Here is a 27,584-nt window from a genome sequence, read left to right on the forward strand (position 1 = left end):
GGGGGCGAAGTTTCTGTGGAGAGCAGGGCTAGATAAAGAAGTTTTGTGACCTTAAACCTTAAAGATTATGGTGATCACCACTACCTCTAATTAATAAATAGAAACAGTACTAAATCATAAAATATAACCAACTAAACTCTATTTTTCCCATTATAGCTTTATTGGTACTTCATCGAGACATCCAATTATTTTAAGATTTCTTTTTTTTTTTAATTTTTGATGCTTTTTCTGGTACTAAAACCTGTGCTTACTATGCTGTCATCCTCAGACAGGAACCCAAAAAGGCCAAGTCGGGCTCGGCAGAAGCTTGAGTCTCGGTTTTTCCCCAATCCCTGGCTGTCAACACACAGATCTGTGTGAATGAGAAGCCCAGAGCATTGGGTCGGGGTGGATCGAATGCAATGTTACCAGACAGAGCAGCAGCCGACGGCGCAAACTCATACCAACGCCACCCGAGCCTGCGTTAGCCCATAGCGACGCGGCAGCCTGGCTCCGGGGAGAACCTACCAAGGAGGCGGAGCTGGAAAGGGGTGAAGCCAAAGAGGGAGGGGGCGGGGCCAGGACTCAATTACACGCGAGAAGGGCGGGACCGGGTCCAGAGGCAGGAGCAAGGACAGACCCAAAAGGAGAAGCCAAAGGGTGGGCTCAAGCGCGCCGGGAGGACCAGAAAGGGGGCGAAACCAGAATGAGGGAGAATCTGGGGGTGGGCCGGGACTGGGCAGGGACTAGGAGAAGGTCCAGAAGGCGGAGGAAGCTGTGAGCCTTGGCCCATATCAGAAACCAGGGCAGGCCGGAGGGAGGAAAAAAGGGGCAGGGGCAGGGCCTGGAGGGAGGGTCATGGACGTAGGAAAGATTCAGGGGGCGGGACAGAGGCGTGACCAGGACTCAGAAGGCGTGCCCAAACATGGAAGGGAGGGAAGGGGCGTGGCTATGACATGAAGGCGGGGTTAGGCCTGGAGAGCGGCTCAGGACTAGGCTCTGAAGTCAGGGGGCGGGGAAGAGGCGTGCCCAAGCTGTCCAGCAGGGGCGGGGTTATAAAACGGGGGCGGGGCTAGGTCTGGAGGTCTGCTCAGGGGCTAGGCCAGGAAATCAGTGAGCGGGGAAGAAGGCGTGCCCAATTTGAAGGGCGGGTCAAGGGCGTGGTCAAAACATGGAAAGAGACTCGGGGCTACGCGTCTGGGCCGAGCAGGGACGTGGCCAGGATTCAGGGGGAGGAGCAGGAGCGTGCCCACTTCGGAGGGCGGGGCGGGACAGGACATGGGCGGGGCCAAAACACAGGAAGGGCGCAAGGCAAGGTCTGGGAGTAGATAGGGGCGTGGCCAGAAGTCGGGGGTCCGGGCTAGGTCTGGAGGGCGGCTCAGGGGCGTGACCAGGATTCAGGGGGCGGAGCGGAGGCGCGCTCAAACCCAGAAGGCGGGGCAGGGGCTGGTACAAGCCCAGTGAGCCGGGCGTGGGCGAGGGTGCAGCGGGGCCGACCCTGGCTGGCGGCGGACGGCGGACGGTCACAGGCGCTCCACGGCGGCGTGCAAAGGCTGCAGACCTAGGAAGTGCAGGGCCAGGGCGAGCAAGCCGAGGAACAGCAGCAGCCCGAGCAGCAGCCGCAGGAGGGTCCGTGCCGTGGAGCCGCGGTGCCGCCGGGTCGTGGACTGCACGTATAGCTCCACGGCGTCGGCGAACCTAAACTTATCCGGCGCGTAGCCGAGCTGGGCGCGGGCCTTGGCTATCTGGAAGGTGTGCGTCACGGCCACGCTGCGCACCTGCGGGGACAGGCGGGGCATCCGAGGGCGGGGCTCGTGGGAGGAGGACATCCTCTACTTCGTTGTTTACGGAAAGGGAAAAGAGAGGGCAGGGATTTCCCCTCCATTACATAGCTATTTAAAAGGACCCAAGTGCAGCGTCTTGCTCCTGCGATGCCCTCATTAGAGAGGTCTTCCTTTCTTCCTTACATGTTCATTTTTATTGGAGGGTGCCGCCTTTGCGTCGCCCCCTCCAGCCCCGCTGAATTTGCACCCTATTTAACTCCTTGGTTCCTAAGAAGCAAAGGTCTCACCCCTACACTCATCTTCCCGGCCTAGCACGGTGCTGGGACTCAGGAGGCCCTTGATACATTCTTAGGCATCCGCTAGGAGAAGGTGAACGCCTGCCAGAAACATCTGCAGGAAACGACCTTGGCTTCCTGCCCCCAACCCCAGACCAACTGTGACCAGGAGGGCCCCAGTCGCAGCCTTCATGCCCTCGCTTATTAACTAAGCTTCCCTAAGAGAGGAATTCGATTTTGCAGAACTGATTGCTCTCCAGGGTCTAAGCTGTGTTTCCCCTGCTGCCAGATGGCTTGGGGCCCACTGGTTTGAAGGGTAGTAATGATAGCTATCAGTTAAGGAACACACACCCTGCACTTGGCCTGGACTAAACCCTTTCTATGCCCTACCTCATTTAATCCTCTCAGGTGGTACTAGCACTATCTGTTCTGTGCATACTTGGAAAAAGGTCAGAGAGGTTGAGTGACTTGCCTGGGGTCGCACAGGGGAGCCAGGTTCTAGCCTAATTTCTTCCCTGCTGTGCTGGCACCTGGAGATGCTCTCCCACCTGACTCATTTCTTCCTCTCTTTTTCCTCAGCCGGACCCTGGGGAAGAATCCACCAGCTGCTGGATTCTCCCATGGCATTGAAACAGCCCCTGGGGTCAAACCTGTGGTCTTGGATGCTTAATGGGGGGTGAGGAGAGAGGCCAGTATTTGTCCCTTTTTGTCCTAGTCAGTAAGTGCAGGGCTTTGGGGAGCACAGGAGTTGAGCTACGCTAGATAAGCAGGGTCCCTAATACACCTAGATGTCTCTAGATGTCACCTCTGGGAAGCTTTCTCTGACTTCCTCAGAGTTGGCTTAGGAGCCCCTTCTGTGTGCACTGGAGTTTCTCGCGATTTTCCCAAGAATGGCTCTAATTACAGTGTTGAGTTGCCTGGTTAGTGGGCTGTCTTCCCCTTTGGACTAGGAGCTCCCTAAGGGCAAGGACTATGTCTTCTTGCCTCCGTTGTTCAGCACAGTGCCTGGTAACATTTATGTTAAATGCATAAAAGGCTATAAAGTCAAACTGGAGGGCTGGTTGATGTGTCACAGATTGACCAGCAGAGGGTACCCGAGCCACAGCCAAGGAACTTCCACAGTTAAGGACACTGCCCCTGAGCTGAACAAGGAAATCCCCAAGTTAAACAAGAGGGAGAGGAGCCAAGTCCCTGCCTGACCACAATTCAGCTGCACCCTGGCAGCTATTTTATGTGGATGTGATTCCTGATGCATTTTCACAAGCTAATGGTTAAGCTTGAAATCACTGAGGTCTGGGTTCAAATCCCAGCTCTACCATTTAAGTGAGTGATCACGGGCAGGTTATTTCACTGTGTGTCTCATTTCCTCCTCTCTAAATGGAGAGGACAATGGCGTCTACAACTCAGTTAAATGAGATAAAGCACAGTGCCTGGCATACTGTCACAACTCAAGAGATTGTCAGTATCATCTTATTCTCTCCTCCACTGATCCGGATGGCTCAAAGGAGAAGCCATAGGTGACTACTTCTTTCTGTGGCCCATTCTCCACTCTCCCCCTCTGACTCCCCTTGTTAAAGAGCACTGAACATGGAGTCTGAAGCCAATTCCAGTATGGTGTGGCCTTGGACAAATCAATAATTTTCCTAGTGCTCAATTTTTCATCATAAAATGGAGATCACTATTTTTTTTGACCTTTTTAACTTAGCAGGGCATCAGAGACAATAAAACAAGAGTGGACTGGAAGTAATTTTTTTTTTTTTTTTTTTAGATGGAGTCTTGTGCTGTCACCAAGGCTGGAGTGCAATGGTGTGGTCTCAGCACACTGCAACCTCCACCTTCCAGGTTCAAGCGACTCTCCTGCCTCAGCATCCTGAGTAGCTGGTACTACAGGTATGTGCCACCACACCCAGCTAATTTTTGTATTTTTAGTAGAGACAGGATTTCACTACGTCGGCCAGGCTGGTCTCAAACTCCTGACCTCAGGTTATCCACCCGCCTCAGCCTCCCAAAGTGCTGGGAACAAGTGTGAGCCACTGTGCCCGACTGGACTGGAAGGATTTTTGCAAATAACCTCAAATACCACCGATTCCTTTGCTATTTACAATCTGTGATGAAAACATCCTCTCTTTTAACTAAGCAAATATAAACCTGCATCATCATTATTATGAGAATAGTATTCTGAGCCAGGCATGGTGGCGCATGCCTGTAATCTCAGCTATTTAGAAGGCTGAGGGGGGAGAATCTTTTTTTTTTTTTTTGGTTTTTAGGGGCAGGGTCTCCATCTGTTGCCTAGGCTGGAGTACAGTGGTGCAATCTGCAGCCTTGAACTCCTGGGCTCAAGTAATCCCCCACCTGAGCTGGGACTAAAGGCATGCACCACCTTGCCTGGCTAATTTTAAAATTTTTTGTAGAGATGAGGTCTTGCTATGTTGCCCAGGCTGGTCTCAAACTCCTGGCCTCAAGTGATCCTCCTGTCTCAGCCTCCCAAAGCACTGGGATTATAGGTGCAAGCCACCACACCTGGCCAAGAGGATCTCTTGAGCTCAGGAGTTTGAAACCAGCCTGGACAATATAGTGAGACCCTGTCTCATAAAAATAATTATATTCTGTATGTAGTAGGTACTTAATATATACTCATTATTCAGTAAGCATGAACTATGAGCCTAGGACCACCAGGCTGTTTGTGTGTGTGTGTGTGTGTGTGTGTGTGTGTGTGTGTGTGTGTGTGTGTGTGTGTGTTGAGAGTTGGTGGGATTGGTAGCATTCAAAGAAGTGAATGGCCTGAAACTTGCCTTTGGGAACCTCCAGTCTGGCTGGAAAGACAAGATGCTTATGAATGAAGAAACAGTGATGATGGATGGGCTTGGAGCTGTCACATTTCAGACCCAGAAAGCACAGCCTCAGCAAAAGCCCAGAGGTTGGGGTGATCATAACAGAGCTAGCACCAGCTTTGGGCCCACATGGAAAGTTCTGAGACTTCAGACAAGCATCTGTCATCATGGTGTCAAAGGGGTAAGGAGTGGCAGCAGTGGGGATGGTGGGGAGAGGTAGGAAGGGAGGGATGGGGAGCAGGGCCTAGGTCCGGTAACAGCAGCCCACTTACCTCACTCCGAGTGAGCAGCGGTGGGAGGCTGCAGATGGGTCTCAGGGCCAGATGGAGGCGCTCCATAACTGCCGCTGCAGGGAAGGAGGGGGCCAGTGACCAGGGGCCTCACATTATGCAAACTCCAGGGAGGCCCTTGGGGACAAATCAATGGGGGACACCATTTGCTTTGCTAGAGGTCACTTTGCAGAAGTCACTGGATTCCTTTAAATCAGCAGCCTTTGCTGGGGTGCCTTGTTTAGCTGTGAAATATGTCACAAGTAACTTGTTTTTAATATTAAATGACCAGGCTGGGTGCAGTGGCTCAAGCCTGTAATCCCAGCACTTTGGGAGGCTGAGGCGGGCAGATTGCCTGAGATCAGGAGTTCGAGACCAGGCTGGTCAACATGGTGAAACCCTGTCTCTACTAAAAATACAAAAATTAGCCGGGCGTGGTGGCACATGCCTGTAATCCCAGCTACTGGGGAGGCTGAGGCAGGAGAATCGCTTGTACCCAGGACGCAGAGATTGCAGTGAGCTGAGATTGCACCACTGCACTCCAGGCTGGGCAACATAATAAGACTCTGTCAAAAAAAAAAAAAAAATTGAACGACTGAAGTTTTTAAATAAATCTGAACAGATTCAAAGTTATCCATATAATAATCTCTCTCTCACTTCTACTCCAATGCTCTCTGGAGTAGGAGAGAAAGAGGTTGGAGTAACAGTTCTCAAACTGGGCTGCATATGGGACCAATTTAAAAATAATACTGGTGAGAACCAGGTGTGGTGGCTCATGCCTGTAATCCCAGCATAAGAGACTGAGGAGGGAGGATCTCTTGAAGCCAGGAGTTCAAGACCAGCCTAGACAACAAAGTGAGACGCCCTCATCTCTAAAAAATTTTAAAAAATAGCCAGGCATGGAGGTGCATGCCTGTTACCTCCACTACTCTGGAGGCTGAAGTGGGAGGATCGCTTCAGGCCAGGAGTTCGATACCAGCTGGGGTAACATAGCAAGACCCCCATCTCTACTAAAGTATAAAAATTAGCTGGGCCTGGTGGTAGGAGCCTGTAGTCCTAGAGGCTTGAGAGGCTGAGGCAGAGAATTGCTTGAGCCCAGGAGGTTGAGTCTGCAGTGAGTTATGATCATGCCACTGCACTCCAGCCTGGGTGGCAGTGCAAGACCCTAACTCTAAAAAAATAAAAAATACTGATGCTTTCCTCCCGCTTCCTCCCTGCTAATCCCAATTTAATTGGTCAGTGGTGTGGCTGAGACATTTCTCTATTTTAAAAGCTCCCAGGTGACCGTGTAGTGCAGCCCTGGTTGAGAAGCACTGAATTACTGTTAGCCCACTGGGAACTGGGAACGCCTTTACAATCCTCTCCAAGTGCCATCGGCCGTGGCTCAGGGCCAGGAGTACCAATCACTGCGGCAATGCTGTGCATGGGAAGTTGCCCTGCATGTGTTCCCTGGTGAACAAAAATTTGCAACCCCCTGCTTTTAATGGCAAGCCACTCGATGCATTTAAAACACAAGAGATCCTGCCAAGGAGTCCCTGGAACACAGCTATTTGGGACTGGAGGGCCACCATCTCCTCAGGCTGGTCACTCCATGTCTGAAGGCTGCTCTGCCTTCCAGCTGGGAGGAGGCCATTGGATGGGTGCTGGGGACAGAGGGAAGGGGAGCAGCCAAGACGCATTGTCGGGGGTGGAGGTGGGAGCAGAGACTGACCTTCAGGGACAGGAGGAGAGTCTAGGATCAAAATGGAGCCTCCGTTTGTCCTAAAGTAGCCCTAACTTCAGGGTGACCTTGGGGGACAGAACAGCCCCAGGGTTCTCTCTCCTCCTGACTGGCATGAGACCTCCCAGCAGCACCACAAAGAGCCCACCAAGCCCAGTTGTGAATTCCGCCTCTCCGCCTCTCCGCCTCTCCCGCTTTCTCACTGTGGCACTTTGAGAAAGTCACTAACCTCTCAGAGCCTCGGGTCACCTCATCTTTACAATGGGCCCATCATAGCTGCCTTGCAGGTGGGACTAGGGTGAGGGAAGTGAGACACCTAGGGTGTGGAATTTAAGGAGGCACTTGCTTCCGGCACCAGACAAGTGCAAACTCAGGCTTGGAGCTGCTGCGTGGCCTCCTTAAATTTTGTGACCACAGTGCCTCACTGTCCTCACCCTAGTCCTGGTCCTGCCTGAGTTTCTTTTTCTTTTCTTGTTTTTCTTTTGAGACAGAGTCTCACTCTGTCACCCAGTCTGGAGTGCAGTGGTGGGATCTTGGCTCACTGCAACCTCTGCCTCCTGGGTTACAGCAATTCTCCTGCCTCAGCCTCCCAGGGAGCTGGGAATACAGGCGTGCGCCACCACACCCGGCTGATTTTTGTATTTTTAGTAGAGATGGGGTTTCACTGTGTTGGCCAGACTGGTCTGGAACTGCTGATCTCAGGTGATCTGCCTGCCTCAGCCTCCCAAAGTGCTAGGATTACAGGCGTGAGCCACCGTGCCTGGCCCCTGAGTTTCAATTAAGGCAATGCAAGGTACACCTGGCACATGGAGGGCTTTACTACGCACACTCCTTTCCTTACCTGTCAGGTAAACCCAGCAAGTAGGCACCTGGATCCAGGGCTGGCTGTACCCCAGCTTCTCAAACTGCAAAGAAACACGACCTGGAGTGAGAACAAGTGGTTCAGGGGCTGGTGTGGAAAGACCACATGCTCCCTCTACTGGGGACCAGCAGAGGTACCTCCTGTCTCCCCACCAACCCACCCCAGGGGGCAGACCCTGCAGCCAACCCCAGGCCTGTGCCAGTCTTGAAATGAAATCCGCACCTTGACCCAGAAAACCCAAGGAGGAATTGAAAGCATGGGATAGTTAAATTTTTTTTTTTTTTTTTTTTGCAGAGAATCAGGGGTCTTGATGTGTTGCTCAGGCTGGTCTTGAACTCCTGGCCTCACGTAATCATCCTGCCTCAGCCTCCCAAAGTGCTGGGATTACAGGCATAAGCCATCACACCCGCCAGGTAGCTTTTTAACTTGGGATCATTCACATCATTTAATTATCACCTACATCTGTCTATACCTAGAGACACTCCAAGGCATTTATGTAGAATCTGATTTTTCCAGAATTGACTTTTCTGTGGAGGGTGGTAGGATATGCAGCAGAAATGGGCTGGCATGGGATAAGGTGAACTCTTCACTGGCATAAAAACTTTCCAGGTCAGGAGGAAACCTGTGTCCTTTAGCCTGGGTTTTCTGGTCTACCCCTTGCAGGCAAGCCTGGCTGCTAGGAGTCTGGGCTGCTCAGAGAGGACACCAGAGTTCCCGGGCTGCCGTGTGGGGAGGCCCCAAAGCCAAACACCTCCCTTGCGCTTTTGTCTCTTCCACATGCCTCCTTCCGAGCCTCAACACATAATGGGTGGCTCACAAGCAAAACTCCACAGGGCTAGAAGCCAACATAAATCTGGAAGCATCGAGATCAGCCTGGCCAACATGGTGAAACCCTGTCTCTACTAAAAATACGAAAATTAGCCAAATACAAAAATTAGCCAAGCAGGGTGGTGTGCACCTGTAATCTCAGCTATCAGGAGGCTGAGGCAGGAGAATCGCTTGAACCCGGGAGGCAGAGGTTGCAGTGAGCTGAGATCGCACCACTGCACTCCAGCCTGGGTGACAGAGTGAGACTGTCTCAAAAAAATGAAACAAAACAAACGCCTGGAAGCAGGGTGGAAGGGAACTGCAGGTAACTGAGGAACACATGGCGCCCCTCAAGGGCTCCAGCCAGTTCCAATGTTGCCAGAGGTGTTTTTTTAAAAAATTGATTTTTAGAGATAGGGTCTTATTCTGTTACCCAGGCTGGAGTGCAGTGGTGCAATCATAGCTCACTGCAGCCTTGAACTCCTGGGCTCAAGAGATCCTCCTGCCTCAGCTGCCCAAGTAGCTGGGACCACAGGTGTGCCAACACCATGCCTGCCTAATTGAATTTTTATTTTTGCAGAGACAGGGGTCCTCGCTTTGTTGCCCAGGTTGGTCTCAAACTCCTGGCCTCAAGCGATCCTCCCATGTTAGCCTCCCAAAGTGCTGGGCTTACAGATGTGAGCCACCTCACTGGGCAAAGAGTTGGTTTTTAACGTGAAATCTTCTGGCTTTTTGGAAATCGAAAAGGACAAGAAGAGAAGGCCGCAGGCTGGGCACAGTGGCTCATGCCTGTAATCCCAGCACTCTGGGAGGTCAAGGTGGGTGGATCACTTGAGGTCAGGGGTTTGAGACCAGCCTGGCAAACATGGTGAAACCCCATCTCTACTAATAATACAAAAAATTAACTGGGCGTGGTGGCGTGTGCCTGTAATCCCAGCTACTCGGGAGGCTGAGGCATGAGAATTGCTTGAACCTGGGAGGCGAGGTTGCAGTGAGCCGAGATTGCACCACTGGACTCCAGCCTGGGTGACAAGAGCAAAACTCTGTCTCAAAAAATTAAAAAAAAAAAAATAAAAAGGAAGAGAAGGTCAGGGATCCCAGAATGATCATTCGGGGTGGGTGGGCATCTGTGCACCTACCAGCGGGGCCATCCACTCAAAGAGGTTGACGCTCTCCCCATCGTTGATGTAGTACGCCTGCCCACTCTGAAGGGGACATGTGGGAGGGGACGGTCAGCCTTCTCCCCAGCAGCCTGCCCCACCCTTCCAGATGGCTCCCAGCAGCTGCTCCAACCCTGAGTTCTCTGGAGCAGCTCCAATACCTGAGGACACACGTGAACTATTCCCTGTGAATTCCGGGACGACCACACTGACTAGCTGTGTGACCTCCATGGAGTTGCTTAACCTCTCTGTACTTCAGTTTCTTCATCTGAGAAATGGGAGGATAATAATGGGATCTCCTTCTTGGACTACTGTGAAGATTAAATGGGACAATATGTGTGGAGGCTTAGCATCTGGCAGCTGTTATTCTGGGATCAACAACGCCAACCTCACATGGCCATAGAGAAGAGCTAAAGATGCTCTATAAAGAACTCCGCACCCCACCTACCTGCTTCCCCCAAGCTCCCCTGGGCTGAGAGTCCCACCAGCCTTCTTAAGTTGGAGGGAAATCTTGTGTGCCATCCAGAAATCCCCTAGGGATGGGGCGCTCTGCCTGCAGCCCTGTGGGGAAAGTGGTTGGGGGCATCAGAGGGGACTCACAGCCACGTAGCCCTTGGCCGTGGTGAGGGCCTCGGCCGCCAGCACGTGTGCCTGCACCAGATTGTGTATGTGGACCCAGTTCATCCGTGCCTTGCGGTCCCCAAATCGGAACATGAACAGCCTCTTCTTGATGTGGCCCTGGTGGAGAGGAGTGGGTGATAAACAGGCTTGTGTCCGGTGTGGCTTTACATTCCGTCTAGATGCTGATGACTCCGCAGGTTCCAGCTCCAGGTCAGGCCCCTCTGCTCCAGGCTCATGTATCCAATGCTCTCTGAATATCAGCAACGGGTTGTCTAACAGAAAACTCAAACTCACCAGCTCCTGGAGCAAGCATCTGATCATCTCTCCCACCCCGCTCCTCCCTCCCTTCCCAGTGGACCAGTCAGTTCACTCTACCACTCAGGTTAAAACCCTAAAGCCACCTTTGACTCCCCCTTGTCTTAAATGCCATGTCCAACCCACCTGCAAATCCAGTTGGTTCAACTGTTAAAATCTGTCCAGAATCTGATAGCTTCTCGCTACTCTGACAGCCACCCTCCTCTCACCTGGACACCACAGTTGCTTCCTAACTGGTCCCCCTCTGTCCACCCTCAGCCCCTGTAGTCTGTTCTCTGCCCAGCCAGGCAGATCCTTTGATTGTTTCTTTTTTTTGAGACAGATTTTTGCTCTGTTATCCAGATTGGAGTGCAGTGGCAAGATCTTGGTCACTGCAAACTCCATCCCCTGGGTTCATGCAATTCTCCTGCCTCAGCCTCCTGAGTAGCTAGAATTACAGGCACAAACCACCACGCTCAGCTAATTTTTGTATTTTTAGTAGAGAAAGGGTTTCACCATGTTGGCCAGGCTGGTCTCAAACTCCTGACCTCAGGTGATCCACCCATCTCGGCCTCCCAAAGTGCTGGGATTACAGGTGTGAGCCACCATGCCGGGCCAGATCCTTTGATTCTTTCATATTTTTTTAGAGACAGGGTCGGGCTCTGTTGCCCACACTAGAGTTCAGTGGTGCAATCACTGCAGCCTCGAACTCCCGGGCTCAAGCGATCCTCCTGCCTTGGCCTCCCGAGTAGCTGGGACTATAGATGAATACCACCACACCTGGATACTTTTTAAATTTTTTTGTAGAAACGGGGATCTCACTATGTTGCCCAAGCTGGTCTTGAACTCCTGGGCTCAACCAATCTTCCCTCCTCAGCTTCCCAAAGTGCTGGGATTACAGACATGAGCCAGCGTGCTCAGCCAGGGATCCTTTTATTTTTAGAGATAGAGTCTCCCTGTGTCACCCAGGCTGGAGTGCAGTGGTGCAATCATAGCTCACTGCAGCCTTGAAATCCTGGGCTCAAGGGATCTTCCCATCTCAGCCTCCCAAAATGCTGAGATTATAGGCATGTGCTCCCATGCCCAGCCAGGAGGACCTTTAAAAATTCTAAGTACAACCACGTTGTTCCATGGCTCAGAACCTTCCAGGGGCTCCCATCCTGCTAGGCTGGAAGCTGAAGTCCTGACAATGGCTGTCAAACCCTTCCTGATCTGGCCCCAGCTCCTCTGTGACTTCATCTCCTACCAAACCCCCTCACTCGCTCCACCACAGCTGCACCGCCCCTTTGCTCTTCCTGGACACTGCTGCAGGTTCCCATCTCAGGGCTTTGGATGAGCTGTTCCCACTGTCTGGAAGGTATTTGGAGGAAGAGCCTTTCAGACTTTGTCACCTCTGTCAAGTGGATGCTCAAATGTCCCTTTCTAAATGAGTCCCCCCGTGACTACCTGACAAGCCCAATTCCCTCACCCTACCTCACTTTTTCCTTTTCTCCACAGTGCCTGGATCTTTTTTTTTTTTTTTTTTTTTGAGATGAAGGTTCGCTTTTGTTGCCCAGGCTGGAGTGCAATGGCACAATCTTGGCTCACTGCAACCTCCCCACCCCAGGTTCAAGCGATTCTCCTGCCTCAGCCTCCTGAGTAGCTGGGATTACAGGTGCCCGCCACCATGTCTGGCTAATTTTTTGTATTTTTAGTAGAGACAGGGTTTCACCATGTTGGCCAGGTTGGTCTCGAACTCCTGACCTCAGTTGATCTATCCCTGTCGGCCTCCCAAAGTGCTGGGATTACAGGCATGAGCCACCGCACTTGGCCTGAACATACCTTATAATTTAACATGTTCATTATCTGTCTCTTCATATGAGAAGATAAACCCCACAAAGACAGGAATCATCTGTTTTGTTCACTGATCTGTTCTCAAACCTAGAACAGTGCGGGGCACATACTAGGAGTTCGTAAGTATTTGTTGAATGAATGAATAAATGAATGGGGAGAGAGTCACTGGGGTTGACCACATTCCTTAAGAACCCAGTTAACTCAAAAGAAAAAAAATGATTGCTGGGTCCAGTAGTTCACGCCTGTCATCCCAGCAACTTGGGAGGCTGAGGCAGGAGGATTGGTTGAGGCCAGGAATTTGAGACCAGCTTGGGCAACATAATGAGACCCTATCTCTACAAAAAATAAAAATAGTCAATCAGGCATGGTTGTGCACACTTATAGTCACACCTACTCAGAAGGCAGGAGGATCGCTTGAGTCCAGGAGGTGGAGGCTGCAGTGAGCCATGATCACACCATTGCACTCTTGCCTGGGTGATACAGTGAGACCCTGACTGTAAACAAAAAGACATATAGCCAAGCAGAGGAATGTTCTGAAACTGCAGACTGGAACTTCTCCCCATCAATAACTCTAGCTCCTCATAATCCCGTACTCCCAGATCAGATCCAGCCACAGGGACCTCTTGCTGCTTCCTAAAACAATCATGACCTTTCTCACTTCCAGGTTTGTGCCCAAGCTGTCCCCTCTGTTTGGCCTATCTTCTCTCTACCACTTCATTTCCTTGGTTAATTCCTTTTTCTTTTTTCAAACAACACAGACATCACTTCCTCCAGGGAGCCCTCCTGGGTTTCCCCTGCCAGGCCCATCTTCTTGTGCTCCTCTATCAACAGCCCTCCCCACATTGAAGCTGTGACTGTGGTGTCTGTGTCCCTGAGAAATTCGAGGACAGGGCCTATAGCCCCTTGTAGCTGTATTTCTGGCACCCGACCCTTTAGAGGCTTTCTGTATGAAGACACTTGTGCTCTCAGCATGGAATAAACCATCCAGGCTTCAGGGAGCCCACATGGGAGTGAGGGCAACAGGCTCTCTTCTGCCTTTTTGGGGTCACAGCTCTATGGCTCCTCTACCCGTGCCTTGGCTTGGCTGGTACACTCTGAGAGCTCTGTTCCTGCCAGGAGCTCCAAGGGGCCTGTGGACCAGTGGGGGCAGGGACATCTTGTAGAACTGAGGGTTCCAGGCTCAGGACACTTAGCCTCGAGACTGATGCAGGGACCATGGGCTGGGAGGGCCCGACCAGTGTGCACCTCAGCCAGGATCCTTCTCTGACTTGGGTCCTGAAGGCGGGGATGACGTACCGCCACACGGGGCAGGTGCCTCTGCTCTTCAGGGCCGTAGATCCCTGGAGGCCGGAGCACACACGTCCGAAGAGTGCCTCCTCCTAGCACACAGGGAAGCGTGGTCAGGGGTCAGGGGAGGAGCAGCCCACAGGGAGAGGGAGAGAGAGGCCACCTCCATCTGCTGGTGCTTACCTGGACAGGCTAGAGGGGAAGACCGGCCCAGGGGCTTCCTCATTCAATTTATTATTCTCTTAGTCAGTCAGTCATTCAACAGACACTATTCAGAGTCTCACTCCCACCTCCAATCCCCCTGCCCCCCACCCTGGATGGATCCTGTGAAGAATGTAAGGATGACCAATAAATGGTCCCTGCCCTCCCATTGCTCACAGTGCAGTCACAAAGGTAAGAGCCAGATGCAAACATCTGCACGGCCGATCTGTTTACCAAGCACTCGGCAGAGTGATTTTCTTTGATGCCCCTTGAGAGTACTACTGTGCCCATTTTACAGATGCACATAGATGCACATGCCCGCATGCCCATAGCTCTTGGTCTCTCTTTTTCCTTTTCCTTTTCCTTTTTCTTTTTCTTTCTTTTTCTTTTTTTTTTTTTTTTTTTGAGATGGAATCTTGCTCTGCCACCCAGGCTGCAATGCAGTGGCGCAATCTTGGCTCACTGCAACCTCCATCTCCCGGGTTCAAGCAATTTTCCTGCCTTAGCCTCCCAAGTAGCTGGGATTACAGGTGCCCACAACCATGCCCAGCTAATTTTTGTATTTTTTAGTAGAGACGGGGTTTCACCATGTTGGCCAGGCTGGTCTTGAACTCCTGACCCCAGGTGATCCACCCGCCTTGGCCTCCTGAAGTGCTAGTATTACAGGCATGAGCCACTGCGCCCGGCCTTGTTCTCTCCTTTTTCTAATCAGCAGTTGGATAAGGACCAGGAGAGGTCCTTATGTATAGATAAGGACTATATAATAGATATCTAAGAGACAAGGACTCTCAGAGAGGTCCTTCTATGTTCCTGGTGCTCTGATACGCCAAGGTTGGAGATGTTATAATCCCTGCCTATGGATAAAAGAACCACAGCTCAGAGAAGGGATGTGATTTGCTTCCAGTCACACAGATCAGCGCAGTGGAGCTGAGATGGGGACCGGAAGTCCACACCGTTTCCACTAATACCTCCGCTTCTCAGCAGTAAGGCAAACAGTGAACCCTGTCTTTTAGCCAACTCAGCCTTGGTTTCCTCACATGGAAAATGGGTGCTTTGGAAGTGGCAGCAGCTGCTACACTTTCCAATCAGTGGAGAAAGGAAAGAGCCGGGGTCTGTACCCCTTTCACTGCTCTATCTCAGCGGAGCTCCCCAGACCCTGACAGAGCTCAATCTAGGGCTTCCCAAATTCTCCACTGGAGGGACCCAAATGGCAGAAGCAGGTGAACATGTCTCTCCTGGGGCAGTCTGGGGTTACAGTCTGAAGGGCTGCCACAGACATATGTCAGTCTTGTCTTAAGAACACCTACTACTAGCTGGGAGCAGTGGCTCACGCCTGTAATCCCAGCACTTTGGGAGGCCAAGGCAGGAGGATTGCTTGAGCCCAGGAGTTCGAGATCAGCCTGGGCAACATAGTGAGTCTCTACTATTTATTAAAAAATAAAATAAAATAACACCTACAAAGTATTCAGTTTATCCTCATAATTCATGTTTAAGAATTAAAAAATTTTTCTTTTATTTTTATTGCCATATAATAATTGTACATATTTGTGGGGTAAGGTGTGATGTTTTGGCTCTGAAGTTTAGAGCGTAAGGGATACCTAAGGTTTTTACCTACATGCATACAGTGTGTAATGATCAAATCAGGGTAATGAGCATATCTATTAATACATTTCTTTGTCTTGGGAACATTCACATCTACTGCCTGGGCAATAAAACGAGACCCCCATCTCTGACAAAGAAAAAAAAAATTAGCCAGGCACCATGGTGTGCACCCACAGGCCCAATGTTCTTGGAGGCTGGGGTGGGGGAATCACTTGAATCCAAGAGTTTGAGGCTGCAGTGAGCCATGATAGTGCCACTACACTTCAGCCTGGGTGACAGAGCGAGACCCTGTCCCAAAGAAAAAAAATCCACTCTTCTAGCTATTTGAAAATACACAATAAATAGTTGTTAATTATAGTCACTATATAGTGCTATAGAACACTATAACTATTTTTAAAAAAGAGTTTTAGAAAATATTTAAAATGACTTTTTTTTTTTTAATAGAGTCTTGCTCTGTCACGCAGGCTGGAGTGCAATGGCACGATCTCGGCTCACTGCAACCTCTACCTGTCGGGTTCAAGTGATTCGCCTGCCTCAGCCTCCCGAGTAGCTGGGATTACAGGCACCCGCCACCACGCCCCACTAATTTTTGTATTTTTAGTAGAGGAGGGGTTTTGCTATGTTGGCCAGGCTGGTCTTGAACGCCTGACCTCAGGTGATCCACCCACCTCAGCCTCCCAAAGTGCTGGGATTACAGGCGTAAGCCACTGTGCCCAGCCTAAAATGACTTATTTAATTAATTATTTTTAGAGACAGGGTCTCACTCTGTCACCCAGGCTGAAATGCAGTGGTGCGTCATGGCTCACTGCATCCTCAACCTCCCGGGCTCAAGCAATCATCCTACCTTAGTCTCCCAAGTGGTTGGGAGACTAAAAAAAAAAAAAAAGGGAGGAGTGCAGCCTACTTGAGCCTCTGGGAGTACAGCCCAGCAGACACCTTGATTTCAGACTCTGGCCTCCAGGATGGTGAGAGAAGAAACGATTGTCTTTTGTTCATTTGTTTTTGAGAGAGGGTCACAGCTTACTGCCATCTTGACCTCGCTGGGCTCAGGTGATCCTCCCACCTCTGCCTCCCGAGTAGCTGGGAGTACCGGTGTGCACCACCACACCAGGTCATTTTTGTATTTTTTTGTAGAGATGGAGTTTTGCCATGTTGCCCGGGCTGGTCTTGAACTCCTGAGCTCAAGCAATCCTCCCGTCTTGGCCTCACAAAGTGCTGGGATTACAGGTGTCAGCCACCATGCCTGGCCCATTTCTATTGTTTTAAGCCATCAAGTTCGGGTGGCATCATTTGTCACAGCTGCCACAGGATACTAACACACCCAGAGACAGAAGACGGGAGGACATAACTGCATTAACACTGAGCTAGGATCTGCACGCCTCAGGACTCTGCTCCCAGGACTACGGACCTCTGTGCTGAGTCAGAAGAACAGTTTCAGGAACCCGCTTGGATAGTAGGGAGTGGAAATGACCCCAGGTGACTGCAGCGGGACTCCTGGAAGGCAGATATTGGGTGAGATTTCCTGTAAACAGCTTGCAGCTAATTTTAAACTCTGGGTCACCTGGGCATAGTGGGGGGAGGTCGGGTTGCAGCTGACGTTGGCAGGCGGGGCATTGAACAGCTACTTCACGGAGGGCCAGGGTATCCATGACTCTCCTGACCATGGAAAGCTGCAGATGCTCATATAAATAATTCTTGGCTGGAGGATTAGGTGTCTAGAGTACAGGCTACTGGGCTGGCTGGCAGAGGGCCCAGGTAGAGAAAATATTATTCAACTGCACAAGGTTGAAACTCTTGGGAGAACAGCTGGATATTTCTACTGGAATCAGGGGTCCAGGCCTAACTGGCCCAGGGTGATGGGGAGTGGGGTGGGGGCTGGGGGTGGGGAAGATTTTAGGGAAAAGAGTTGATGCTCAGGGACCTGCTTAGCTGGGGCTGCAGCACTGCACAGTGATTAGGCCCCAGGCTCTGGTGTTAAACTCTCCTGGGGTTCAAATCCCACCTCTACCACCTAACAGCTGGATGATCTTGAGTGAGGTCAGTTCATCTGTCTGTTTTCTCACCTGTACATTGAGGATTATTATTATTATTATTATTATTATTATTATTATTATTATTATTATTATTGAGAGGGAGTCTCGCTCTGTCTCCCAGGCTGGAGTGTAGTGGCACGATCTCGGCTCACTGCAAGCTCTGCTCCCTGGGTTCAAGGGATTCTCCTGCCTCAGCCTCCTGAGTAGCTGGGATTACAGGGACGCATTGCCATGCCCAGCTAATTTTTTTGTATTTTTAGTAGAGACGGGGTTTCACCATATTGGCTAGGCTGGTCTTGAACTCCTGACCTTGTGATCCACCCGCCTCAGCCTCCCAAAGTGCTGGGATTACAAGTGTGAGCCACCGCACCCAGTGAGGATTATAATTTTTAAGCCTCCGACTCTCCAAATCCACCTGGCTCTCAAGTTTAGATAGTTTTGATAGTGAAGGGAAATCAAGTTATCTGATTCTTTTTACGTTCTGAATTTTAGAAAGCTATATATATATATATATATACATATGTATACGTAGCCCATATACATATATATATATTTTGTACAGACATGGTTTTGCCATGTTCTCCAGGCTGGTCTCGAACTCCTAAACTCAAGCCATCCACCCACCTCCGCCTCCCAAAGTGCTGAGATTACAGGCGTGAGCCACTGCACCAGCCCAAATAGTGATAACTTGGATAGCATGAAATTTATTTGAATAAATTTGGTTCTGAAGCTTAGAAAGCAAGGGATATCTATGGTTTTTACCTAAAAGGGGTACTGTGAAGGGTTAATCAGACCTTTGCATATAAAGTTAGCAACCTGTGGGAGGAGAGTCCATAAAAAAATGAGATAAAATTAAAATAAAGGGAAAAGTAGAATAAAGAATGGGGCCGGGTGTGGTGGCTCACAAACTCCCATGCCTATAATCCCAGCACTTTGGGAGGCCGAGGCAGGTGGATCGCTTGAGGTCAGCAGTTCTAGACTAGCCTGACCAACATGGTGAAACCCCATCTCTAGTAAAAATACAAAAATTAGCCAGGTGTGGTGGCATGCACCTGTAGTCCCAGCTATTCAGGAGGCCGAGGCAGGAGAATCTATTGAACCCAGGAGGCAGAGGTTGCAATGAGCCAAAATCACACCATTGCACTGCAGCCTGGGTGACAGAGCAAGACTCCTTCTCAAAGAAAAAAAGTATAAGAGATTAATAATTGCATTTGAAAGAAAAAAATAGCATGCAAAATAGGGCCTGGCATGTAGTGTGCACTCAAGAAATATGGACTATTTGCATTCTACTATTACTCGTCTATAACCAGAAGAGGCAATATAAAAAGGCAGCCAAGGCCAGGCATGGTGGCTCATGCCTGTAATCCCAGCATTTGGGAGTTCGAGGCAGGAAGATCACTTGAGGCCAGGAGTTTGAGACCAGCCTGGATGACATAGTGAGACCCCATCTCTACAAAAAAAATTTAAATTAAAAATTTAAGATAAGCCTGGAATGGTGGCACACACCTGCAGTTTCAGCCACTTGGGAGGCTGAGGCAGGAGGATTACTTAAGCCCAGGAGTTTGAGGCTGCAGTAAGCTATGATTGTGCCATTCCACTCCAGCCTGGGCAACAGAGCAATACCCTATCTCTAAAACAAATAAATAACTAAGACAGCCAAGGTAGACTCTACTGGGAAGTTGCTGAAGCTTGAGCTTTTGGGCCTCTCCCTTGCAAGGCCCTTCCAAAGTGTTATATCTCATTCCACACTCATAATTTGGTACTCTTTTGTCTAAAGAGGGCCCCTAAAGCTGGATCGACTCCTGTGCAGGAGAAAAGAGAGAGACTTGGGTTTGCTCAAGTCTCTTCCCCACCTAGCTGTGAGCTATGTAAGGGCAGACACTGGGCCTGACTTCTTCTGGGCTGTATCCCTGGTGGGGTGCAGCCACACAGCAGGTGCTCAGAATATGCTGAATGATGAATGGGGCCCTGGGAAACCGTCCTTTGGAAGGAAGGTGGGCCTCAGACACATGTTAGCATGAATCACACATGTATTTTGGAGGAGGCAGCAGTGGGCAGGTGCATTTGGTACAAGCAGAGCCCCATGATACTCACCTGGGAGAGGCGTCCCATTGGCCATGAGGGTCAATTGGTCGGCAATGGCTTTGGTTCGGGAGTAGTGGTCTACGTGCTGCCAGAGGCCAGGAAAAACAGAACCACCAGAGAGGGTCAGCAATGCTGCTGGCAATGCCTGCCCAGCCTGGCCCAGCCCCAGGGCTGCACCTTCCCTGGGGACTCCCACTGGGATATGGCCAGGCCCTGAGCCCCATGGCCTTTCCTCTCCCCCTGGGTGGGAGAACAGTGCATCTCCTTCCAGAGCCACAGGAGCAGAGGAGCACTGGGTTCTGAGCAGTAACAATGACCAGGGGCAGCCGACTCAGGGAGGCTCCTGCCAGCCCCAGACACCTGTCCTTGCAAGGCTGATGCTGGACACATGCTGGATGAATTACCTACAAGTGGCTCTTTGGTGTTCACATGGCATTTTCACATCGGTTATCTTATTTCCTGCTCTGCACAACCCCATGGCGATAGTGTTACCATGCTGGGTTGAAGAAACAGAGGCTTGTCCGGGTGCAGTGGCTCATGCCTGTAATTCCAGCACTTTGACAGCCCCAGGAGGGAGGATCGATTGAGCCCAGGAGTTCAAGACCAGCCTGGGCAACTCAATGAAACCTGTATCCACTAAAAATACAAAAATTAGCTGGGGGCGGTGGCGCACGACTGTAGTCCCAGCTACTGGGGAGGCTGAGGCAGGAGAATCACTTGAACCCGGGAGGCAGAGGTTGCAGTGAGCTGAGATCATGACACTGCACTCCAGTCTGAGTGACAGAGCAAAGCAAGACCTTGTCTCAAAACAAAACAAAACAAACAACACGCCTGTAATCCCAGCACTTTGGGAGGCTGAGGCTGGCAGATCACGAGGTCAAGAGATGGAGACCATCCTGGCCAACGTGGTAAACCCTGTCTCTACTAAAAATACAAAAATTGGCTGGTTGTGGTGGCGTGCACCTATAATCCCAGCTACTTGGGAGGCTGAGGCAGGAGAATCTATTGAACCAGGAGGCAGAGGTTGCAGTGAGCCAAAATCACGCCACTGCACTCCAGCCTGGGGACAGGGTGAGACTCTGTCTCAAAAAAAGAAAAGAAAAGAAAAGAAAAAAAAACAGGCTCAAAGGGCTTAAGTGATTTGCTCAGGGTCAGGGTCACATGGGTAGAATGTGGCCAGGTTGAGGGTAAGGCCAGACCTGTCTGATTTCAATGCCCCTGCAGGTGTGACCAACTGAAACAGGAGAGTGCTGATGCCACCCAGTTTTGGGGGCCCCTTCCTGCTAGGACGTATCCTGAGTTGTGAAACCAACCCTGCTTCCACCCATCCCTCCCCTCTGAGCTGTGGGTCCCGGGCCCGCAGGTTCTGCCCACCTCTCCCGGAAGACAGGTACCTCGTCCAATGGGAAATATGGCACAGAGTCCTCATCGCCCTGTTCTATGGGCTTCCCTCCAAATGCAACATTGACGGTGCTGGTATAGATGAGCCTTGGAACCCGCCGGCGAACACAGACTGCAGCAGCAGGTGCACATAGCAACAGATAAACACATGCACACATGCAAAGACACAGACACACACGGGACACAAGTGAGCATAGAGTCGGCTGAGGAGGTGTCATGCAGATCTCTACCAAGTTTTCAACACACAACTTGGACCCCCGGGACCCTCCCAGAATCTACAGCTGTTCAGGAGGGAAGAGTCTCCTGCCCTTAACTTAGGGTGCAGGTCAAGTTCCTGCTCTGTGGGCCCCTGGGAGCCAGGTCTGCTCCTTATTCTTTCTCACTGTGGCTTGGACCCCTGGGCTACCTTGCCAGAGACAGGTCAGAAGAAGGTCTCACTGGATGGAGACTTAGAAAAAGACACTCTAGAATCAAAGACATACGGGATAAGGCAGGACATGCCCAGGCAGCCCACACATGGGTCTTCGATTTTGGTGCTTTAGCAACTTTTTATTTATCTGTTTATTTATTTATTTATTGAGACGGAGTTTCACTCTTGTTGCCCAGGCTGGAGTGCAATGGCGCGATCTCGGCTCACCACAACTTCCCCCTCCCAGGTTCAAGCGATTCTCCTGCCTCAGCCTCCCGAGTAGCTGGGATTACAGGCATGTGCCACCACGCCCCGCTAATTTTGTATTTTTAGTAGAGACGGGATCTCTTCGTGTTGGTCAGTCTAGCCCCGAACTCCCGACCTCAGGTGATCCACCTGCCTCGGCCTCCCAAAGTGCTGGGATTACAGGTGTGAGCCACCTCGCCCAGACTTATTTATTTTTAAATTTTATTTATTTATTTATTTTGAGATGGAGTTTTGCTCTTGTTACCCAGGCTGTAGAGCAGTGGCGCGATCTCGGCTCACTGCAACCTCTGCCTCTCAGATTCAAGCGATTCTCCTGCCTCAGCCTCCCAGGTAGGTGGGACTGCAGGCACCCACCACCACGCCTGGCTAATTTTTTGTATTTTTAGTAGAGGTGGGGTTTCACCATTTTGGCCAGGCTGGTCTCGAACTCTTGACCTCAGGTGATCCACCCCTGTTGGTCTCCCAAAGTGCTGGGATTACAGGCATGAGCCACCACGCCCAGCCAGCTTCGGCAACTTTTCTTTTTCCAGTCCCTAAGCCCTGAGAGGTAACTCTGGTCCCCATGTTCCCAGACATGCTAAGGCCACACTGACACACCCATGCAGGGCCCGGGGGAGGTCTACAGTGCACAAAGGATGCGCTGCCCACAGGCCCTCCCTTTGACCCTACACCCTGGGAGCCAGGCCTGCAGCAGGAGAAGGGAGAGAGGGGGAGAGGCACAGCAGGTCATACCCAGCTCTGAGCACCTACCATCAATCACTAGTTTGGTGCCTCCAACATTTATAGACTCAATCTGCTCTTTCTGCAGCTAAAAGACAAGACAGGTGAGAAAGTCATGGTGCTACCCATGCCTTCTTGCTGAGGCTGGAAGGCTGAGCTTGGGGTCAGGTGGGACGGGGCAGCAGGATGTTCAGTTCAGAGGCAGGGATCCTGAAGGCCCACCTGGAGTGTGGGTGCCTGGCTCTGCCACCATCTTCCTGGGTGGCCAGAGGAGGTTCTGCCCACACATCTGTCCCTCAGCAACCTCACTGGTAAAGTGAGGGCCAGCCTCCTCCCCTGGGTGGTGGGCGGGACTCAAAAAGACACTTGAGAGGACCTGATACAGTGCCTGGCACAGAAGATGGGCTCAGAACCTGTTGGGTCATTTTCCTACTCTCAAAGCCTCAGTTTCCCTATCTGTAAAGTGAACATGGTAATATGGGCTGGGCCCTCACGAGGGAGCTGGGATGTGAAAAACAAAAATTAGGCCGCTGTGAGGGCTCCTGTGGGCCAGGAACAGGGCAAGAACTTCCTGATCCATGATCTCATTTAATTCTCATCACACCAGGAGATGAGCTCCATGCTTATTTTTAAGCTATATTTACTATTACTACTTTTTTGAGACCGAGTTTAGCTCTTGTTGTCCAAGGTGGAGTGTAGTGGTGCAATCTTGGCTCACTGCAACCTCTGCCTCCCGGGTTTGAGTGATTCTCCTGCCTCAGCCTCCCAAGTAGCTGGGATTACAGGCATGCACCACCATGCCTGGCTAATGTTTTTGTATTTAGTAGAGATGGGGTTTCATCATGTTGGTCAGGATGGTCTCAAACTCCTGACCTCAGGTGATCCACCTGCCTTGGCCTCTCAAAGTGTTGGGGGTACAGGCATGAGCCACTGCTTCCAGCCTATATTTATTCTTTTAAAAATTTTTGGCCAGGCGTGGTATCTCATGCCTGTAATCCCAGCACTTTGGGAGGCCGAGGCGGGCGGATCACTTCAGGTCAGGAGTTTGAGACCAGCTTGAACAACATGGCAAAACCCCGTCTCTACTAAAAATACAAAAATTAGCCAGGTGCGGTGGCGTGCAACTGTAATCTTAGCTACTCAGGAGTCTGAGGCAGAAGAATCGCTTGAACCTGGGAGGTGGAGGCTGCAGTGAGCTGAGATCATATCACTGCACACCAGCCTTGGTGACTGAGCAAAACTCCGTCTCAAAAATAAATAAATAAATAAAAATAATAAAATTTACTTTTATTATTTTTAAATAGAGATAGGGGTCTCACTATGTTGCCCAGGCTGGTCTCGAACTCCTGGGCTCAAGCAATCCTCCCACCTTGGCCTCCCAAAGTGCTGGGATTACAGGTGTGAGCCACCACACCTGGCTCTATATTTATTCTTGTGGCTGTTTTTGTTTCATAGGCAACACGATCAAGGTTAAAAAGAATTCAAACAGTAAAATGGGTGTATAGTGAAAAAGAAGGTTCCCTCCTACTCCTGATTCCAAATCTTCCTTTTCCCTCCCCAGAGGCAGCCACTGTTAAATTTCCGGTGTTTCTCAAGATAATCTATTCTTATTAATATCAGCATATAAGCATGTGTGACTATAGAAATAAATAGTTTCTTTAGCTTTTTTTGGAAACAAACAGGAGAATGCCAAACACTGCTTTGCACCTTGGAAACTGTTTTTTTAATCTGCACACTTTGAGTTACCTCTTTCTTTTGAATGGCTGCGTAGAATTTGACTGTAAAACGCAATTTATTTAAATAGTCCTCAACTGATAGGTTATTTCTGGTGTTTTGTTATTAAAAACAATGCTGCAAATACACAAATGAGTGTAATTTCTGAGGCAATGGGTATACATATGTTTTGGTGGATACTATTACATTGCTCTCTGAAGAGGTTGTGATATTACCAATAGTAATATCCTCACTTTCCAGATGATGAAAGAGGATCAAAGAGGTTAAATAAACTTGCCCTAGATAACATAGTTATAAAATGGCAGAAATGGGGCCGGATGCGGTGGCTCATGCCTGTAATCCCAGCACTTTGGGAGGCCAAGGTGGGCAGATCACCTGAGGTCAGGAGCTTGAGAGCAGCCTGGCCAACATGGTGAAACCCTGTTTCTACTAAAAATACAAAAATTAGCTGGGCGTGTTGGTGGCACCTGTACTCCCAGCTACTCAGGAGGCTGAGGCAGGAGAACCACTTGAACCTGGGAGATGGAAGTTGCAGTGAGCTGAGATTGCGCCACAGCACTCCAGCCTGGGCGACAGAGTGACACTCAGTCTCAAAAAAAAAACAAAAAACAAAAAACAAACAAAAATAGCAGAACTGGTATTTGGTGTCATGGATGCAGGATGCAGGGTGGGAGTAGCCCAAGTCCCTCCTACAATAGGTGAAGCATGATAGGGAATGCATGGGTGTGAGGGCAGAGCCAGGACTGGAACCCCACTCTGTCTAACTCCAGGTGTTGTGTGTGAGGAGCCCACCTTCTCAGCCCCGGACATTCCATAGGAAGCCACGTGGAAGATACAGTCCACCCCTTCGAAGGCACGGTACAGGGCTTCTTCATCTCGGACATCAGCCTGCACCAGAGGAAAAAGAGATGAGGGCAGGGGGTTCAAGTCCAAGGCAAGAGATAACACCTCTGCACCTTGCCTGGTCTCAGAACTGGCCCCCTGACCCAGCCCAGGCCAAGCCTCTGTAGCATCAGGAAAGGCTGGTGGGGCAGGATTCACTAAATGATTCTACAGGGCACTGTGAGCAACATCCCGTGCTCATTCATCACGCTCTGTAGGTGACAGGGGCTGTGCTAGGTTTATGTGCACTGTCTCATCAACTCCCAATGAGACCCTGTGAAGTAGGTGTTGGTTACTATTATCCCCTTTCTGTGACCATAGCTACCCAGCTGGTAGCACCAGAGCCAGAGCTATAGCTCAAATAGTCTGGCTTCAAACAGTGTGCCCCTAAACTCCACACCACAGGTTTCACATCAAACACTGTCCCCTGACCATCACCACTGCCCCAGTCTATGAAGACCCTTGTTCCTTGTACCTGGATGAACTTGGTTTCGGGGGACAGTTCCCACTGGGGTCTGCGGCGGTCAAGCAGAATGACGGAAGTGCCGCTCTTGGCTAGGTGGGACCCCAGGCTGAAGCCCAGGTAGCCTCCTCCTCCAGTCACTAGAACCTTCTGCCTGGCAGCCTTTGTGGGTTTGGTTTGAGTCTTCTGCTGTGGCGCTGGTGTTGGGGTTGTTGTTGACTCACTGGGTTTGGGCCCAGTCCCAGACCCCTGTCTGAGCCCAGGCCCTAGCTCTGGCTCAGGTGTAGACCCAGCTCCTGGCCCAGGTACCGACCCAGCTCCTGGCCCAGGTACAGACCCAGCTCCTGGCCCAGCTCCTAGACCAGGTCCCAGCCCAGCTCCTAGACCAGGTCCCGACCCAGCTCCTGGCCCAGGTACAGACCCAGCTCCCGGCCCAGCTCCTAGACCAGGTCCCAGCCCAGCTCCTAGACCAGGTCCCGACCCAGCTCCTGGCCCAGGTACGGACCCAGATCCTGGCCCAGGTACGGACCCAGCTCCTGGCCCAGGTACGGACCCAGCTCCTGGCCCAGGCCCTAGACCTGGTCCAGTCCCTGAAATAGCACCAGGCCTCAGAACAGTACCAGAACCCGCCTGAGGTCCTGGAATAGCTTTGGGCCCCAGTCCAGGCCCTGGAATGGCACCAGGCTTTGGTGCAGGCCTTGACTCAGACCCTGAGCCAGACCTTGGACCTGAGACCTCTCCACAGGCCTGGCAGACAGGGCAGCTCTTCTCACCCTGGCCTGCAGCTTTGCAGGCCTCTAGGGAGGAGCCTGGGGGGTTGGACTTCATCCTCTACTGAGTCATGCAGACCCAGAAACCGACCACCTGTGGGAAAAAAAATAGAAGAAAGAATGCTCTAGAATCGTTTCAAGTCACATAAATTATTAGACCTCTAGGACTGAGGGGAACTCCAGGTGGAAATTAGAAACTCTCTGAGTTCCCAGGGAACCTGCCCCTTTCAGAATCTCAAGAATCTCCAGTGTGGGCCCGGCGCGGTGGTTCACGTCTGTAATCCCAGCAGTTTGGGAGGCTGAGGCAGGCGGATCACTTGAGGCCAGGAGTTGGAGATCAGCATGGCCAACATGGTGAAACCCTGTCTCTACTGAAAATACAAAAATTAGCCAGGTGTAGTGGGGCACACCTGTAATCCCAGCTACTCAGGAGACTGAAGCACAAGAATTGCTTGAACTTGGAAGGCGGAGGTTGCAGTGAGCTGAGATGGTGCCACTGCACCCCAGTCTGGGCAATAGAATGAGACTCAGTCTCAAAAACAAACAAACAAACAAACAAACAAAAAACTCCAGTGTGGCTGCTGTCCTCTGCACAGAGTCAGAGACAAGGCATCCAAGACTTGGATTTTAGAGCTAAGAAAATTGAGGCCCAAAGTCACGCTGTGTAACTGAGGTTGACATTAAGCATTCCTGACTTATCTACCAGTTCCTTAAAATTCCAGTTTCCATGGAGTACCAAAAGAAGACAGGGCAAATCATCCAGCGGGAACCTCACCAGACTGGGAGGTGGCTGCTTTCTGACTGGGGAGATTGGGAGAGCCTTCTGGAAGCGGAGGAAGAGAAAGAGCAGGAGGAGGAGAATCCACGTGGATCCAAAAGGACTCTGCACCCTGGAAACTTGCACATGACTCCAAGTGCTGTGCCTGTCTCCACCCTGACACCTGACGCCTCTGGTCCTCCAAGGTCCGACAGTAGTGTGGGTTGCTGGTACCACAGGTTCTGCCCAATCCCTCTGCAGGCTTTAGGGTCTGGTCTATGGGCCTAGGGGGACAGCACTGAGGATCCTCTTCTTTGCAGCCTCAGACTACTTTCTTTTCTCTGTCGCCCAGGCTGGAGTGCAGTGGCACAATCATAGCTCACTGCAGCTTCAACCTTCTGTGCTCAAGCGATCCTCCCATCTTAGCCCCACAAGCAGCTGGGAATACAGGTGCATGCTACCATGCCTGGTGAATTTTTGCATTTTTAGTAGAGATGGGGTTTCACCATGTTGGCCAGGCTGGTCTTGAACTCCTGAC

The 27,584-nt window shown here is 50.9% G+C and overlaps 1 protein-coding gene across 1 annotated transcript; it reads right to left on the bottom strand.

Moving 5' to 3' along the window:
- Window positions 1–139: 139 nt before the first annotated feature.
- On the bottom strand, window positions 140–27,584 carry SDR42E2 (short chain dehydrogenase/reductase family 42E, member 2). The gene is made up of 11 exons (XM_055365487.2): window positions 25,532–27,584; window positions 24,967–25,062; window positions 22,471–22,528; window positions 21,038–21,156; window positions 19,653–19,728; window positions 13,732–13,814; window positions 10,288–10,425; window positions 9,667–9,732; window positions 7,700–7,763; window positions 5,142–5,215; window positions 140–1,757 (listed from the first exon to the last, which is right to left on the bottom strand). The coding sequence occupies exons 1-11, from the start codon at window positions 26,345–26,347 to the stop codon at window positions 1,503–1,505; spliced, it is 1,845 nt and encodes a 614-aa protein (XP_055221462.2). The 5' UTR covers window positions 26,348–27,584; the 3' UTR covers window positions 140–1,502.

The sequence above is a fragment of the Gorilla gorilla genome, chromosome 18 (genome assembly GCF_029281585.2).
Source record: "Gorilla gorilla gorilla isolate KB3781 chromosome 18, NHGRI_mGorGor1-v2.1_pri, whole genome shotgun sequence".
Lineage (NCBI taxonomy): Eukaryota > Metazoa > Chordata > Mammalia > Primates > Hominidae > Gorilla > Gorilla gorilla.

Coding starts and splice junctions, on each gene's coding strand:
- SDR42E2 (XM_055365487.2), bottom strand. CDS start 26,347: ATGAAGTCCAACCCCCCAGGCTCCTCCCTAGAGGCCTGCAAAGCTGCA. Junction 22,529..24,966: donor GAATGTCCGGGGCTGAGAAG/GTGGGCTCCTCA, acceptor CTTGTCTTTTAG/CTGCAGAAAGAGCAGATTGA. Junction 21,157..22,470: donor CACCAAACTAGTGATTGATG/GTAGGTGCTCAG, acceptor CTGCTGCTGCAG/TCTGTGTTCGCCGGCGGGTT.